At 33.1% G+C, this 19,609-nt stretch overlaps 1 protein-coding gene across 2 annotated transcripts in view; it reads left to right on the forward strand.

The window, feature by feature from the left end:
- CDH12 (cadherin 12) overlaps window positions 1-19,609 on the forward strand; it is a 996,051-nt gene that overhangs the window by 929,706 nt on the left and 46,736 nt on the right. For both annotated transcript variants that reach the window (XM_036896727.2, XM_036896726.2), the window contains one exon: window positions 8,517-8,704. In XM_036896727.2, coding sequence (XP_036752622.1) covers window positions 8,517-8,704 — 188 coding nt within the window. The remainder of the gene's footprint in view (window positions 1-8,516; window positions 8,705-19,609) is intronic.

Consider the following 19,609-nt stretch of genomic DNA (forward strand, 5'->3'; position numbering starts at 1 on the left):
CAAATAGTACAATACCTACAAATTGTTAGAGTTTAGTATAAGGAAAGAAGGACATCTCAATTGAAACTGGAGAGAAGAGAGGAGGAAGTTTTATAGATATAACAAGAGGTTAATATTGAAGATTCCACTGGAAGCTAATATCCAATGGATACCTCATAGCCAAGTATTGTCCCAGAAAAAAAAAAATCAGAATTTGCAATAGTAATATCAGAATGTATTTCAGATTTTTAAAGCCCTCCATCATCATGAGACTGTGTACCCTTTTAAAATATGTTCCTATGTAGTGTGGAGTAGAGAGAGAATTTTGGGTGGAAGGTTTCTTTGGAGAAAGTCATGCTAATCCCCATCTAATGAAAGGGTGGGGCTGCCCTTCACCCTCCTCTCAGGGTAGGTAAGGGTAGCCTTCCCTTCAACCAGGACCAAAAAATAAAGTTCAGCATATTTTCCCCCAAAATGGGGGAAGTCCATAGATACCTAATGCCTGCTTCATGATTACGAAAGTGAAGGTATCCTGGAGAAGAGCAGAGAGAGAGAGAGAGGAAAAAGCATTCTTGGAAAAGCATTATCTGTCTGCTTCTCTGGTTTTACTCTTCAACCACAGTAATTATCAATTATTAAGGATTCAATTTTGCCAAATTGCAGCAACAAAAAGATATATGCACAAAAATATAGGCCATAGGTTAATAATATACTGAAATGATAAAATGTGTGTTTTATTTGGATGAGGAAATAAAACAGGAAAATTATGATGGATATACAGAGATTATTATACTGATATTAAATAATATATAAATGTATTTAAATTTAATACAAAGCTGATATCTATTTCATATATTTAAGTACATAATAATGTTACTTCAGTATCTGATATTAAAGTTTTTAGGTCTCAGTAGGACTAATTGAACAAATGAAATGGGAATTCAGGAAACCACGATCAGATTGGTTTTGTCATATAGTCACTACCATGTTTGGTATGTTTTCTACTAGCTGACCTCACAGATCCAACATTACCTAATTGACTCAGCTAAAAATCTCTGCTTATGTCATAAAAAGTGGATAGAATTGTGTAACTTTCCTTTAGAGCACAGATGTTATGTTGCAATCTCACTTTGTGTGAGTTGTTTAATTAATATCTACTTACCCCACTGAGCAATACACTCCATCAGGATAAACATGATCTTTTTTATTTATTGTTTTTTCTTCAAAGTTCTATGGAAGAGACTACCAAAAGCTGTAGTTGAATAGCATATCAATATTCTGAGTTATTGGTAGACTTAATAATTAATCTACTACCCAAAGGGAATTTAAAAAGGACAAAACAATATCTAGTCCTTATTTTTTATGTTGTGCTTTGCTGCTCAGCACTAGAAACTTTAGAGGGATTTAGTTTCTCATTAATTTGAGAAAAGAAATGCTTTTATTATTAAATATAAATTATAAAATATAGTTCATTCATATTTTGGATATTATGTGCATGGCAATAAATATTCATGTACATAGTTAATGAAAATCTAGCGTAAGCAATTGTAACCTTCATAAAGGTGATGTAATTCAGCCAATAGTGTAAAGCTCTTGGTAATCAAATCCTTGACACTTTAATAAAAAATTTGTTCATTCTAGACTCATCCTAAGAATGAGCAGGAATGGATGTCTGTCATTCCTGAGAGATTCCATTCACTATATGTTGAGTATGCTTGACTAAAATCCAGCTTGAATCCAATTTGTTATCAGAATATTTCTTCCTTGTGGACTACATTTCTATTACTTTAATATGGGCTTATTGAAAATATTCATAGCTTCAGGCTTTTGAGGAAAATGAAGGCATAAAATGTTCAGCTACCCAATTATTATTTTTCTTGAATCCTCCAATTCTCAAGATATGGGAAAAAATATTTCAGTTAAAATTAAAAAATATTTTTCAGAACTCTTTTAAATCTTCTTTTCTTCCATCTCTACATCGCCATAAGAGTTTCCTATTGACTAATGCCATTTCTGGAAGGAAATATTATAATAGAGATATACAGATTACTAAAATACTATTTGAAAATTAAGTTGTAATGAGATATTTCTTTAGGAGTTTCATCCACTATTATGATTATGTAAGTAACTTTTCTATTACTTTTTAAAATTATTATTTATTATAAATCACTTTGTATGCTATTATATTTGTTTAAGAAATTAAAACAGAAGATATTGATAAAGCAACATTTTTATTTCTCTCTGATTTGATGGTAAATCACATACACACACAAACATGCAGGATCACTATTAGAACAATTTAATGTCTGAATTCAATCACTGAATCAACAGTTTTATGCTAATGCACATTAGTTTCTAGAGTCTAAATGTAAGTGTAGTACTTTAAGTATTTATTTAGGTGGTCTTAAGTGTATGTTTTCAAGTTCTGAAAAATGTTACATTCTTATCAGTTTGAAATACTTTCTACTTAAACATTTCAATATTTCTAGTATTCCAGTATTTTAAATACTAATTACCTTTAAATTAGTTGTTTTTCATATATAAATTTTATGTGTGGTTGAACATTGCTTTGAGTAACTTTAGACTAGTTATTACTATACATATAAAATAAAATGCATTTTGAAAGATAATTTGTATGTATAAAATTTTCTTTTTACTTGATTTTTTTTATTGAAGTATCATTGATGTATTGGTTTTGAAACCAATCTTATATTGGTTTCAAGTATACAACACAGTGGTTCAGCAGCTATCCATATTATTAAATCTTCACCCCCACTAGTGCAGTTACTGTCAACATAGGAAGATGTTACAGAACCATTGGCTATGTTCTCCATACATCTCCATGATGAACTTACATTATGATTGAGAATTTTTGTGCCCCTTTACCCGCTTGACCCTCCCCACCTGCCAACACCAACCCCTCCCCCATGATAACCACTAGTAACTTCTCAGTGTCTGTGAGTCCACTGTTGTTTTGGTCATTCTCTTTTGCTTTGTTTTTATATTCTACAAATAAGTGAAATCATATGTTATTCTTACTGCTGAATATTGTTATGGTATTGTATAATGCATTAGTTCACAGATATTTGTTCAAGTCCTATAATCTTAATATCTAAGTAAATTATAACATATTAATTCATATTTTGTTAAGTATGTATTTTTTAGCGTTTTCATCAGTGATCGGAAACTCCCTTATGGAAAAAGTGGAGGAAAAAAATTGTATATTCTTTGTTTTCAGGTATCAATAATGGCCCCTGACACACATCCAGTATGAGTCCTAATAATAACAGTATATCAGAGTATAACTTTTTAAATAACATTTTTACAAAGAGGATGCCACCTAGCCTATAACTGAGCAACAGATACTTTTACATCTGGAATTAAAAGGGAACATTATCTATAAGAACTTAACAGAAATTGATCACTATAGTTCCACCTGAGTTCACTACATGCAATTTTCTCCTTTTCCATAGAAACATTTTTTTAAGCTTAGCATGTATATTTGATGAAAATGTAAGCACATATTTTTACTGAACAATTTCTTGTCATCTGTTTTATTTCTTAATCTGTGTTGTACAGGTAGTGCCATTAAGATGTTTCATATGCATCAAAAGTAAGATGCCTAGAAGATGATGGCTATGTAATTACATAGTATATCATAAGTGGTCCAACTTTGGCACAGCTGAAAATTACTTCAGTTTCAAATTAATCTGAATGACCCCAGCTTTATTGCTGTTGAGTTTCTAGAAATGATAAAATGTCAAGTCATTGGAAATAAACCGACAGAACCTAACAATATGACATGACTAATGCATAGTTTTTCTGACTTGTTCCATATTCTGTACACTTTATTACCAACTACAATATTTTATTGAAAAATGCTTGTCTTAATGAATGTGTCTTCCAACTTACTAAAATGTATGGCTGCTCTGTAAAGAACAGAAAATTCAGTGCTATTTTTGAACCTCAATGAGCAAATAAAGATATAAGCAGTGAATCACTATTTTACTTTACTATATTTTAATTTTGGTGGAGCATGTTAGTGAATGCTATTGAGTCTAGCTTTTTTATAACATGTTACTATTTCAGTTTATCACAAGTTTTTCAATACGTAAGATAATTATGAAATTTGTGGGCACACATTATGCTGGCAACTTTTTAAAAAATGCTGTTTAACTTATATTGACATAGTACTACAAGGAATAGCTGTCTTCACATTTATTATTATTGGCCTCTTAAAATGTTCTTTTATATAACATAAAACTCACATTTCAGCATATTGTCTTGAAAAGGGGGACTTTCATTTATAGTTTGCATTATCTGTTGTCCTTCAGATTACCCAGAGTTTTAAATTTTCTTTTCTTATTGGAATGTCTCAGTTGTAGCTAAAGTTTTCAACTTCACTAACCATAATCCCTTAGGGCAGCCTAGATTATCTTCTTTGATTTTTAATTCTCTTACTTTTGCTTCTAAATGTTCAAATGAAAAACTAACTCATAAAGTTGATATGTAACCTGCACTTGCTCCCATTGATCAGATAAAGTAAGCTGAAATATTCCAAGCCCTCTAAGTTAGAAGTCCATATTTTCCTAACCATCCCATCCAATCTATGCCCATCCCTCTGCCCCACTGCCTTCCACTAGTCATTGCGGGTCACATTTGAACTTTGAAATCCTTTATACTTAACAGCTCCCTCTCTCTCTCCAATCTCTGAGTGCCATCTATGTCTTTGATAATTTTTAGTCATAAGTTTCCTGAAGAAGTACTTGGTTAGAGAAGAATTTATAGTACATTACTCAACATAGAACTCCATTGATCATTTTAAAAATTCAAGACCTTCCTTAATGCTTATTGATGTGAGAGTGGACCATGACCAATTCTACTGTAGAGTCAGGGCTTTTAGTGTTTCTTCAGGTTCTTTATCACAATCACACAAGACTCAAAGGATGTGGACATGTTTCTGATAAACGAGTTCTATTTAATGAACATTAAGGAAGAAAAAAAGGGAATGAAAAATAACTCTTATATACCACATCTATTGTTTTGGTTTGGAATTTGTCCCTGAGAAATTTTGTACAGCTTCAAACAACTGTGTCCCATCCTTTCTTGCCACATTTACCAGGAACTCAGGCACCCTCCTATTTGCTATTATTTTAAGAGTGCTTCAATAGGAACAGGTTTAGTATAGCTATTGTGAAACACTTGTACTCTATAGAAACTAGGTTGCAGAAGTCACATTAGCTTTTGCTTGTGTAATTATGGCTATCTGAATTTGGACAAATTCCACTTGAATATCTTCTTTACCTCTCCTGTAGGTAATGGGTATACAATGTAACCTATGATTTTATTCTTTTTGCCCTGATTGCCTTAAGTTCAAACCCTGTTTTTAGTTCTGCAAACATTGTGTTTCTCTGTATGACATCCATTGTGTATAGTGTTTAGGGAATAAGATCATGTGAAACATAACTCTAACCCATGAGAAGTTGCTAGTTTGATTAATATGACTTCTTTATTAAAAATTTTTTTACATTGTCTATATAACACTCCAGTATTATGGCTGGAATTTTTTTTTTTTTGCCTAGGTTTGCTAATTTGTGTATTTATTTATTTAACTTCGTTGTTTTAGAAAGATAATGCACCTCCCCCTTTGAAGGCAGGTATGCTATTAAATAATTATCAAACTAATTCAATTAAAAATTAAATTATTAAATTATTAGATTAATTCAGTTATCAACTTATTACATTATTTGAAATTATTTAATTAATTATTTTTGGACCACTATAAAATGTAACTTCTTTTACATGAAACCAAACAAGTTTTAGGTAAAAATTAACTTTCTTGAGACTAAATATATTATATGTTCCAATGAGGTAATGTCCATTGGTTGGGGGTGGGTTTGTTCTCTTTGGTTCTTGTCCCTGACTCAACAAAGAACAGAAGGGTGGAGATGCAGTAGTGAAGCAGAATAAAGGTTTTATTTGAATACACTCCAAGGGAGGAGCAGGCTAGAGTGAAGGTAAAGGCAGGCATACTTGAATAAAGCAGGGAGGAAAGAAAAACTGAGGGAAGGAGAGGTAGCTCATTGAACTGCGGTTTGGCAAAGGCCATAATTCCTTGCTAACTCCAACAGCCAGTGTCAACTGGCATCCAGTGTCCACTTGAATCTGCAAGGCATGGAAACTGAGTCCCTACTACCCCAGGATTTGGGGGAGCGACAGAGCAATGGATGGAGTGAGATTATGTTCTGAGAACTTACTAAAGGCAAAGAAAAGAGATTTTCAGGCAGGCTAATAAGGAGCATGATCGTATAGCAGCAGTTCTGTCCTGGTCACTCACCCAAGTGATGATGGGAACTTGCAAGCCTAAAACAGCACCCTCAGTAGCTCCTCTCTACTTACATGGAGTAAGACAGAGAGAGTGACACACTCAAAGGAAGGTGAGTATGGGCAGCCTCAGAGAGGAGGCACATCTAAAAGCTGGGATTCTTTCTTTTAAGGAGTTTTAAGAATGGGTTAAAGGTAAAGGGTGGGGGGGGGTGTAGGCTTGTTAGGCATCTTATGATGTCTATCTTTGGTGAGAGACAATATGTCACTGTCTATAGCGAGCCCTCTAAGTAATTCGGTAGGACAGATTTTTTGTTCCTCTCCAAGATAGTGGTTACCCTCAATCACTGGCAACATACCAGTTAAGACTGCTTGCCTTGCCTTAAGATAAGTTGTTGGCTGATTACCAAAGAATATGTTAGGAATATAACCCCCAAACTCTCTGCTCTGAGCTCAAGATAAGTCCTCCTTGTTCCTACTATGCTATTCAGATCTCAGCATTTTTAGGAAAATTAATCATAATACTTGTCTCATTTCTCTGCCCTATCTCAACTTGCGTCAGCTAGGGCAAATCTCAAGGTCAGCTCAGATTCAGGGCATGTGGAATGAACTCAGATTGAAAAAGGGAGTTAACTCTGTGAGTCCTTTCTGGCTCTCTGGCTTTATTTGATTAACTCCTTGAGTTTTTGATGAGACCCACCCTCTTTTCATTTTGCTCATATCTATCTTTCTGCCTAACACACTGGATACAAATAAAGCTGTTTTTAACATTATAAGAGCAAATAGTGGCTACCTTTTCTGGAGGAAGGGGATGTGTGGATGGCAGGATTTAACTGTTTCAAGGGCTAATGAATTGCCAAATTTTGAAAGTGATTGTGAGAGAATTATAAGACCTTTAAAAATAGTTAGGAATAGAAAGAAAGTATTTGACATAATCTTCACAAGGTGTATGAGTGATTATCTTTTGCTCATACTTCTTGAAGCCGATAACAGAACTATTGTAATGTAGTTTGTGGAATGAACTTCAGCATTCAAAAAACATATTAAAGACTTTCTTAATTTAATTTCTAAACAAGTAACCAGAGTCAAACCAAATCAGTTACTCTGGCTGATTTATCCTTAGCCAACTACAATCCAAAATACATTAATAGAAATTAAAACAGGAAAGCCAATAGCAAAATCCAAACTTCGAGTTTAGTTTTGCTCTTGAATTTTAAAAATTTCCTCCCATTCTTTCACTTTCCTTGTTTGCAACTGAATAGATTGTTATTTAATTCATTAATATTTACATTGATCACAGGTCAGTAAAATAGCCTATATTATATATTTATTTTTGTGTTATGTCTTACAAAATTTCTAAAACTCTTTTAAACAGGGCATATGTTTTCATTTTTGAGGGATATTACAATTTGTCCTAATTCTAGTATATTGTATAGAGACAGGAATTTTTCTAGTTTTTTTCTGACTCTGTATTAATTCATAGAAATATAGGTGCTCCACCTGTTGGTAAAAGATCAGCATTTTACTTTTTATTTTTTTAAACTCAAAAAAACCAAAAAAGGTGTGGAGCTAGAAATTTACATCATGACTTTAAATGTGTGTAAAAGTAACTATTGGGATACCCAGTAAAAATTTAATAAACATAATTTGAATATTAGTCAGTAATAGACTATACTTAAATTCATTATGGATTAAATTTTAGTTAACTATACATATAATCATTTTATAGGCTATTTTTGGCTTAATAATTTATACCCAGAATAAATGTCTGTATATTTATATATGGTGTGTGTGTGTGTGTGTGTGTATGTGTATTTGGAAACACAATCTTAACTTTCTATATCTGTCATCCATCTTTTTAAAATCTATAAATTGTATCCTGGATTTTATTCTATTGGTATAAATGAATTTTATTATTTTGACAATAGGTACACTTTGATGCTGTCATTATTAAATTATTTCCTCATAGTAATATTAATTTAACACACTTTACTATTTATAATTCTCAATTAGAGTTCTTGATCTATTAAAGTGAAAAGCAAAGTCATTACTCATAATCATAATCCTTAACTTGACAGCAAATTGCCTTTCAATTTCATACTATTATGTCCTAAATTTAATTACTTTCTATAGAATATATTTTTCAAGCCTAGTAATCCTATTATATACTTTACTAACTCCATTGTTAATACAAATTATATACGTTTTATCAGGCATCTTCCATCTGAAAGTTCCTGAGTCTTCTTCAATTGGCTCAGCTATTGGAAGAATAAGAGCTGTGGATCCCGATTTTGGAAAAAATGCAGAAATTGAATACAACATTGTCCCAGGAGATGGGGGAAATTTGTTTGACATTGTCACAGATGAAGATACACAAGAAGGAGTCATCAAACTGAAAAAGGTACATAAGTTTTTGGACTGTTGACTGCCCAATAATAATTAAAGAACAGAATGACTAAAAGCTGAAAATGAGCAATATCAATTTCCCTTCATTTAGTAATATTTTAAGTAAGAAAAGACTAGATGACAATGAAGTTCCTGCAGGCACTTTTTTCTGTAATTCAACAGGTATATATTTTATGTTGAAACAATCAGGACTATTAATTTGATTAAATCATTTGAAATAGCTTTTTACAGCTTACAGCTTAATTTTAATTTAGTCTTTAATTGCTAAGACCTTAGACAAAAAAGATGAATTTAAAAATAAGATCTGATAGTAGACCCTAATGCCACTTGGCTTGGTCTCGCCACTTATATGACTTTCCTGAGAATAGAAATATCTAAGTCACACTCTGTTGGCGAGAGTTGATATCACAGTAGAGAATTCCTGATGTCAAGGACCTCTACTCCTGGAGGAGAGCAGGCCCTGAGCAAGGGTGAATGTTTGGCTGAGGGGCCATAAGGAGGGAAGCAAAGAGAAGGATTGACAAGAGAGGAGGGTGGACTGTGATGAGAAGTCCTTCAGCAATGTTAAGTGGATTAGTGCAGAAGAGGACTACAGGAAGGGAGAGCCAAATTTGAAATAATAGAAACGTCACTATTTCCATTATATGTAGTTTGTTTTTAGTTGGGTAGTAGCATGAAGACAGGGTATGTAAATGTGAGGAAAAGAACAGTCACAATTATATTTGGGATGTATAGATTGTTTCCATAACAAGAAGGTAAATTATAGGAATTTTCAATCATGTAGTGCAGGCAAAAAGTGAGCCTCATTTAATTTAGTAACTATTTTTTCCTCTCCTTTGACAAAGTACACTGTATTCACCCCAAACTGAAGTTTATCATACATGTTTAATAATTGTGATTATTTTAACCTACAAGAAGTATTTCTTTATTCAGTCTCACTAATCAGGCTTCTGTTCCCATATTTGCTCAGAAACTGAATTTTAACAAAGAAACAATATGTATGGTAATGGAAATAATCCTGCAAAAAAACATGATTCTCATATAGATTAGTTATTTTTAAATTTCTGCTATTGAAAATAAATTGTGCCTTTCTACAAATTAACTATGTGATCCCATTCAGCAAAAGTAGGTATTCACATTGACTTTCAAAGTACATTTAAATATTTGTGTCAAATTGCCACCAAATTTATTCCTCTATTGTTTGTTGTTCATTTGCTTTTCTCCTTTCTATTCAGTAACAAGTCACTGAAAAATCTTATCACTTTTTTTTAGAAAGATCTCCAAAATTGAAAATGATAGATATTAATTTGTATGGAACAAATATAAATTCTCTTAGGAATACAAAAAATAAGAGAAAATATTTTACACAACTGTTCACAAAATTTAAGTATGAAATTAATATCCAAAGTAAAATTGACCTATAGTAGTCTATATTGTATATACTATATATATGTATATATTTATGTATACTTATATAGTTACTATATATTTTGCATTTACAGATAAGGCTTTATATTTATATTTTTATTTACACACATTACTATCAGTACCAGTAAATAATCAATGTCTAAGTGTCAATTTGGGAAAATGTGTGACAGTCTTTTTTATTTTTTAACATAATTGAAAAGGGGGTGGTATATTATATCAAAATGAATGACTTTTTAAGGAAACAATTCAGTTTTTGTGTAAATGATTATTATAAACATCATTACTAAAGTAATAAGAGCAGATCTTCTGCCTTTTAGCATATGAAAGATTTTTCCTTTTGCAGTGGATAAATTATTGTCCATTTTGCTGGTATAAAACTTGTTATCTAAGTAAAGCTCAGTCCATAACGAACATTCACTCCTTCATTCAACAGATATTGATGGTGGTCACTAAATCCCAGACCCTGCTCTTGAGTCTGCAGACAAAGCAGTAAACAAAATAGACACATTCTGGGTAATCAGGCAGCTTTCATTCCTTTGGGAAGTCAGATGATAAACTAATTCAAGCACTGCTGGCATTGAGAAATTCAGCTTGGAAAGCATAAGACAGGGGATAGGCATTGCAAGTAATGTGGAGAGTGGTGGCACCTTCTAGTGAGGTGATCAGAAAAGGTTTCTCTGTTAGGGTGAAATTTCAGCAGAGACCTGAAGGTAGCAAGAGTGGTATCTGAGGGATGCGTGTTCCAGAAGGATCAAGGAGAAATTCCAAAACTCTGAGTGGGGAGCCTTACAGGGCAAGGAAGGAGGGCAGTGGGACTAAGTGCAGTGATTCAGGGGTCTGTAACCAGAGATGAGGTCAAAGATGCCGAGGAAGGACACATCATGGATAACCTTGAAAGCCTGTCCAAGGGCCTGAATTAGATGATGATAGGGAAGCTCCCAGGGACTTCATGTTTAAATTACCTTCACCCTTGTAAAGCCAGGATACTCTGGCTGTTCTGAGAAGAATAATGACTAGAAAGTGAGGATAAAAACAGATCAGTTAAGAAGTTACAGAAATAATCCAGGAAACTGATGAGGAGACAGGGACCTTGATATTTATAGCAATGGGGGTTGTGAGAAATGCTGAGATTCTGCCTAGATTTTAAAGGAACAACCAAAATAGAGTTTTGTAAGTATTCTGATCATCTGGTAAATGACAACAAGCACTTGAATGCATTTGTTTTCTATGTTGCAATTTTTAAAAATCTCTATATGAGGAGCCCCAGAGGCAATCCTTGACTAGTAACCTATTGTTTCTGCTGCATAAGAAAATTGCAGCCTGCAGAGTAGATCTTTTTAATCTTAAAAATAAATAAATAAATAACAATAACTCAGAAGAAAAAAGAATTAAAAAATAGACAATAACTCAGGAGGACATATTTGCAACAGAATTTTAAAATCACCTATCATCTGTTTGCCTACCTACCTGCTATACATGGTATATTGTGTGCATGTGTGTACACATACAGACATATAGTCATATGACTTGGTTAAACATGGCAGTATGATGACTTCATGCAAGTAAAATGAGAAAATATTCAGTAAAATAAAGCCCAAGGAAAACTCAAAATTAACAACTGCAGTTCTTCAGAAGTGTGTGTGAGGACTGATTTATAGAACGATCAGTACATATATTAAGTTCTCAGAAAAGTTTATCTTGCACTTACCATTGGGAGTTCTAGAAGAACTAGATGTATATTAACAGATACATATACAAACCTCAATAGCAGTGTTTCAGTTCCATGATGGTCTTTAAATGGTTTTTGAAAAATTCCCTTCCATATCTCAATATAAAATGGCAAAAAGAGTTTTGATGTAAAATCGAATTCATATAGGAATTATGCTGTTAAGTATACTAACTGAATTTAGAAAGTCCAAAAATACATATTCTACATTTGAATATATAGCTGTTCTCTTAACTTATTTTAGTTGCTTGGCTAACATTAGAGTATGATCGACTTTGTTTTGAAAGAGCTTTTTCTTTCCCTAGCTTACTTAAAAATAAATTAAAATGTGTAAACACATATCTCATTCTAGGTTCATGTCCAAAATATTTATTTTCTCTCCCTTTACTAGTTTCCCCTCTCTCTTGTTTGTCTATGGAGTGAGGGTCTAAGCAGATAAAAATGATGGTCAGGTTATGAGCTGAGAGGAATGAGAAAAAGGCATTTGTATTTAGTTCATCCTTTTTAACCTCAACTTAGATTCAGTTTATGAGCACAGTGACAGAATGCCATTTCACTGTGTCACTTTCTATTCAGAATAACATTATGAAATGTTATAAATAAGATGTCTGTTTAAAGATGCTGTTTTTAAAAAACTGCTCTTAGTCTACATGTATGTCATTGCATTGAGCAAACTATAAACAAATGTGTCTTACATTATGTCAAGTATTATAACAATAAAAACAATAAGAAAATCAGAATAAAAAACTTAAAATTTTTTTCATTCCATCTAAAAATTAAGAGATGGGCTATATTTAAAATGATAGAATAAGGTATTTTAAATTAAGCAATATCATTCTTACAGGAAAGTGGAATGAAATGTATTTTTAGTTAGTAGGGTTTTTTTTCTACTGAATGAGAATAAGTATGAGTTTGTTATATACTTACTAGCTTATTGAATATAAATATAAATAGAAAGTTACAAGAGTTAAAAATCATACGAGGTAAACAAAACTGAAATAGTCTCATAAATACAGAATGTGGTTTCCATAGAGTAAGGGGGATAGACAGATGGGTGAAATAGGTGAAGGGAAAAAAAGTTTGGTAAGAAAGTTTAGTATCTAGGTCAAGGTAATGGTTAACAAAAGTGTATAAGCATGTCAAAATTCATGAAGCTGTACACTAAGATTTGTGCATTTTATTGTATGTTCCTCAATAAAAAAAACATTCAAAGACAGAAAATACAAATATATTTATAGAAGTACTATGGTTTTCTTGGTACTGATTAAGAAATAAATAATTAAAATGGTGAGGGGAGCATTTAAATTATGCAAAAGGACAATTTTATTATCTTGCATAAGTTTTTATACAATCCTGTACTGTTTCTATAAAAAAAGCTTTTGTGAACTAATAAGGAAGAATAGCATTTTCTTAAAATAAAGAATGATTAAGATACATCCTCTATTTTTAGTAAGTGAAGCTATTTTGGAATTAAGAAACTCTTTACTATTTTGATGTTACCTGGCAACATTACTTCAAATAAACGTAACTGTCATCACATTGAATTCAAAGCAGAATAATTTTATTTTCTTTAAACAAAAAAGAGATAAAATACCTCATTCTTCACCAGAACCCATAAATAAATAGGCTATGCTCTCAACTGATCCCATCGGATGTTTGTATTTTACCTACACCCTGTTAGTCAGTAAAACTGTTTTCCTTTTTGCACTTAAATGGCAAAAAAGTTCACATCAAATGATTTGGTAGCATAGCACCATCATGTGGTTAGTTTTTGCATAACTCCTAAGGGAAAAAAATGAAAGCAAAATTTGGTATATTTTATATAGCCAAATATACACTTCAATTTATTAAGTTTATAAAAACTACTCTTTTATCCAGTCATCTATTGATATGGACATTTTGGTTGCTTTCATATGGTGGCTTTTGTAAACAATGTGACAAAAAACAGGGAGCTATGTGTCTTTTTGAATCAGGAATTTTGTTTTCTTTCAATAAATTCCTAGGAGTGGAATTACTGGGTTGTATGGTATTTCTGTTTTTAGTTTTTATTGGGACCTCCATACTGTTTTCAACAGTAGCTGCACCGATTTACATTCCCCAACAGTGTAGGAGGGTTCCTATTTCTCCATATCCTTGCCAACATTTGTTATTTCTTGTCTTTGGATAGGGGCCATTCTAACTGGTGCAAGGTGATATCTCATTGTGGCTTTAATTTGCATTTTTCTGATGATTAGTGGTATGGAGCATCTTTTCATGTGCCTGTTGGTCATATGTATTTCTTTTTTGGAAAAATGTCTTTTCATGTCCTCCACCCATTTTTTAATGGGGTTATTTGTTTTTTGGTGTTGGGTCATATGAGTTCTTTATATATTTGTGATGTTAACCCCTTATTGGATAAATCACTTATGAAATACCATATAATTTCACTTATTTATCTAATCTAAAACCAAAACAAAACAAAATGAATAAAACAGCAGTAAACTCATAGACACTGAGAAGTGACTGGTGGTTACCATGGGGGAGGGGGATAAAGAAGCACGAAAAACACTCAGTCATAATATAAATTGGTCACAGGGGTGGTAGTACAGCATGGAGAATACAGTGATGGTTCTGTAACATCTTTCTATGTTGACAGATAGGAACCACAATAGATGGGGTGAAGATTTAATAATGCAGGTAACTGGTAAACCACTATGCAGTACACTTGAAACTCATATAAGATTGTGTATCAACTATATATTTCATTTAAAAACAAAGAGTACTATTTTTAGCCAGTCTGATATGCCTAATTTTCAACTATGCATAGGCAGATTATCTGTTTTTGTTAATATTTTGTTCCTGGTTTTATAAATATTTACCTTCACCTTCTTTTTTAAACATCTTACTAACTTTCCTAATCAGTCTCATCAGCTCTAAATTTGCTCCTAAATTGACATAACCAAAGCAGATCATTTTGCTGCCTTGTAGGTATTACTGTGTGTTCCATAGTCTTTTTAAACTTAAAAGGTCCAAAGCCAAATTCCTTCTTTTCTCTCAACAAAAACTCTCCTGCGTATCCATTCTCCTTCCTGGATAAGGCCTCACTCACCTCCTCTCCAGTTTCTTAAACCAGAAATCTAGGCTTTTTTCTTGTGCTGCTTCCATCCATTGCCATCAACCTCATCTTGCCAAACAGGATGTGAAGCCCCACCACTGACTTCTTGTGAACGCAGGCTAAACTTTCCCCATCTCCTCCTCAAGGGCTGACTCACAACCCCTCACCCCTCCTCGTCTTACACATCTTCACCCAACTTACCCTTGCCTCCATGGGTGAATAGCTGAAACCTAACTCTGTCTTACTCTCATGCTAAAATCCTTTTTTTTGGTTCCCAGCACTGGTAAGATACATAGAAATCAGTGTATTTTTTAACATGATCTCCTGCATGCACACACACACATTGGCTGAATTCCAAATACACCAGATTCATTGCGATTTCTGCCAAGGATGTTGTGCTGTTCTTCCTTTTGCATCGAAGGCACTGCCCTACATGGGTATTTGAATTAATTATCTTAGTCTTTTTAACCTTTACCTCCCATAATTCATACCAAAGACTTCCATGAGTCTCTCAGGTAAAGCTGATCACTTCTTAACTTTCTTCCCGAGTGCCAGCATTTCTGTCAAAACACCTGTGAATCTTGTGGCATTCAGAATTTGAACACATCTCTTTGCTCCTCATATTTCAAGCCCCGAAAAGCTCTGTATCATATCTAAATTTGTGTTTCCATGATAAAGGGAATGCTTGACATGTACAAGGTGTTTAAGTTTTTCGTTGACCAAAACAAAAAATATATTGGTTTACTGTTGTAATTTATGATAAATTATATTTCCTAGTTCTCATATGCCATGCAAAGTTTAACATATTTTGTAAGTTATTTAGAAATTAGTGTTTAACTGATTATACAAATGGAAAATATGAAGTTCAGAGAAGAAAAATAACTTTTTCCAAGTCAAGTAAATTATATGTTCAAAGAGCCTAAACTTTCAGCTATTGCTAAGAACAATATATGTTAGAAGTAAAATGTGAGATTAGCCATTCAAGGAAGCTAAAAAAGTAGTTGACCACCCCAGATGGTCATGATTTATACTGAATGTGCATATAAAACATATTTCTTAAGCATTCATAATAGTTAATGAAATGTTATTGTATTTTTGGGGAAATTATCACCAAAACCCCTAAACTGGAAGAACTAGATGTTTCATCAATACCTTTTTTTTTGTCTTGTCTTAGTTACTGTATTTGTTCCGAAAATGAGTGTCACAAAAATATGGGCACAGAACTAATGCCCATTATTCTTAAGTTAATTCCTCAAAACTCCCCAAAATTTGCAGTGCTACAAAATCCTAGAGTTTATAACTTACCCACAGAAAAATTAAATGAATTTCTAGAAAACAGCACTACAACAAATTGATTTAGAGAGAAGTTGTGTAAAATGTATTTTCTTCACTGTAATATTTTTATTTATAAAACACTTTTGGTCTGATAATTCCATTACTGTTTGAAAATTTTTTTTTTTAGATTTTAAAACTGAAATACTGTTGATATTAGTCAAAAACTAAAAATCCAGGTTTTAAAACTGTCCATATTTGATTTTGTTTCTTTGTTATAAGGACATCCTCACTTAATAATATAATAACTTTTTTATCCATTACATAATTATTTTAGTATTTTTTAGGAAGTTGCTGAGTTGAATTTCTTCTTTAATGATAATGGGACACATCATTACCCATGACACACACAGCACATGTCTATTATCCAAGTTTTGTATTTTTCTGTAACACTTTCTACCACCCAACCTGCTACATATTTTATTCATCTTATTGTTATCCGTCACCTCCTAGAAAACAGGAAGCCCCAAGCAAGTGGCAATTTTTGTCTGTTTTGTTCAGTTCCATCATCTATAATGATGCCTAGAACATGGTAAGATGTCCACTAAATACTTATTAAAATGAGGAATAAAATGCCTCAGGGATTATGCTTGCTGACCTCCCCAAGGCTCATTTTCCCCTGACTTTTCCATGCTTGTTCTTCTCATTTCATTTCCATTATTCCTTCCTCAGAGATACACTTCCTATTTGTTGTTAGTACAGTCTGCCCGCTCCTGTCTTTCCATCTCATTACTCTGTTTTCCTAATACAGCTTACCACTACTGGAAAATTATGTATTTACTTATTTTTTTGTGATGGCATTCCCTCTCTACAGCATAAGGTCCATGATAAAATAGACTTCATTTATTAATCACTATATCCTCGTTTCCTGTTGTGTCACCCAGTAAAATGGAAATAATCACTTGATTCAATTTATGTGGATTTAAATTTATTTGAATATGTCAAAGAAGTAGGTGCAAACATCATCTATAGATGATTTACTCTGTGACTTGACTAGGGTATAGTTTTAGAATAATTTCTTATAGAATGGAAAAGTGCTAGCAACAAATTAATAAATAGACTACAATATTGAACATAAAACTAAGCTTTGGGAAGCTTGATTTTCCTTTAAAATGATGTTTGATGTGAAAGTCTTATCTTTGTAGTTCAACCTGGAGTAATAAACTTACTTTACAAGAGCTGTCCTAATGTCTTTTCATCATGGTTCAGCCTGGTATAAATCTGTTTTCTAATTGCTTGTCTTCAAAAGCATCTAGTCTGTTTCAGGTAAAAATACAGCCTTCAGTCTTTTAGATTCATTAACAATTCTCCTTTTCATTGGCGATGAAGACCTAATATATGACTGAAAAAGTAGAATCTTATTACTAAAGGACACATTTTATGAAGAGTGATGACTATACTGTGTTGGTGAAAATGATGCATGTTCATCATTAAAACTTGTAGCAATATAGAAAAGTGAAAAACTAAAACGGGAAGAAAGCACAGCTATTGTGGGTCAGAGTATGTTATAACTGGGCCCTCTGTTGAATCAAGGTATAGCCTGGAGCTAAAATCCGATCTGAGGCTTAGAAACCTTTTCTGAGCTTACCGTTGTTGGTGGAGTTTATTTCTTGCGGCTGTGTGACCAAGGTCCTCATTGTTTGCTGTGTACTGACCAAGACCCAGCAGCTCCCCATGGCATCCCTTTGACAATTGCCAGGTGGGTTCCTGCACTCCCACATCTACTTCTTCAACCATGAGGAAATAATATGCACTGCATCTTGCCTTTAAAGACTTTCATGGTTGGGTCTGATCACCCAAGTAAAATTTCCCTTTTAATTAATTCCATGTCAAATGATTATTGACCTTAATTACATTTGCATAATTTATTTTTCCATAAAACTTAACAAATTGCACGGGTGATATCCCATGCAATTCAAGATCCCTCAGACAGTGGAGGGCAGTAGATTATATATGAGTCACTGGGGGTGAAAGTCGGGGGACATCTTGGAATTCTGTCTACCAAAGCTGGTGTGTTTCAAATTCCTCAAAATTTAACGACAGCTGTCTGTCTCCACTCAACAGTACCTAGAAGCATGATGAGCCTGGAAGAGCCCAGAGAGTTATTCTTTTGTATTTTATGCCAAAACATGCTTATCCCTCTTTGAAGTGAGGAAATCATTTTGTATTTAAGATTTTATGTAGTTTTCATGACCTGGACCTTGGCAAAGTAAGAGCAGAGAAAGAGGCTAAAAACAAAAATGCAAAAAGGCAATATCTTGCCACTCCTCCTTTACACTCTGAAGGACAATTAAATATATCATACCCCACTTCTCCATAGTTACAATTTCTTACTGTACAACTCCCTGCAATGTGAATTGGTTTCTGAAATTTCTGGTCTCACTAACTTTCCTTTATTAAAACACTCTGAGGAATAAAGAGTCACTCATCTAAATTCTCTTTAATCAGGCATTTTCTTACTTTTCCAGAAAAGTTCATAAAATCTAATGGGCAGCAAGCAGTACCACAAATGTTTCTATCATTAGAGAGCTAAAATAGCTCAACTTCCTAATAATGGATTTCTGCCACAGAATAGGATTAATTTTCTAACAATAAAAAATCCTGTTTCTTCTTTACTTTTTTTCAAGTACTAGAGATTTTGGTGATGGTAAGGTTAGATGAATTTCATTCCTCAGCATCCTTCACCCCAAGAAGTGGAGGGTTGTCAGTCAGATGTGTTGAATAAAATCAATCAGAAAGAGATCAGTATTGATTCTCTTTGCTCTTTCTGAACTATACAGTTTTATAAAGTGGCATTACCTAAGGGCCAGGGTCATGAAGAATTAAGGCCACCTAGGATATTATTGTGCCATTTCTGTTCCAATTTTCTCCACTTCTTTGATCATGCCAGTATATAAGTTTTCGGTTATGAAAAGGTTCTTTCATCTCACTTTCTATCTCCCTGACTCCCAAATATTTGCCTGCTGTGATAGGCCAGAAGTTCTTAAAAGGAATAGACTATGTCTGATCTCCTAAAGAAAATTAGAAAAGGTTTCAGAATTCACCTTTTATTTCTAGGCTTGAAAAGGACTTTGAAGTGGGAATCAAGTCCATCAAATAGCTGTGACATGTTAATCAACTAGGCAAATAAAATTTAGAACTTTTCTAGAAAGAATTCACCTAATCATTACAGATAATCAGAGGCATTACAGGAACAACTGGTCTTAACTCCTTGATCTCTGAAGTTAACTTTTGGCCAAAATTGTTGTGTGTGTGAGCTAGGGCAGCTCAATTAGCTTTCTAGGCAAAAGGACCCAAGGAGATAAAAATCAACATAGTCT

The sequence above is a fragment of the Manis pentadactyla genome, chromosome 2 (assembly GCF_030020395.1).
Source record: "Manis pentadactyla isolate mManPen7 chromosome 2, mManPen7.hap1, whole genome shotgun sequence".
Lineage (NCBI taxonomy): Eukaryota > Metazoa > Chordata > Mammalia > Pholidota > Manidae > Manis > Manis pentadactyla.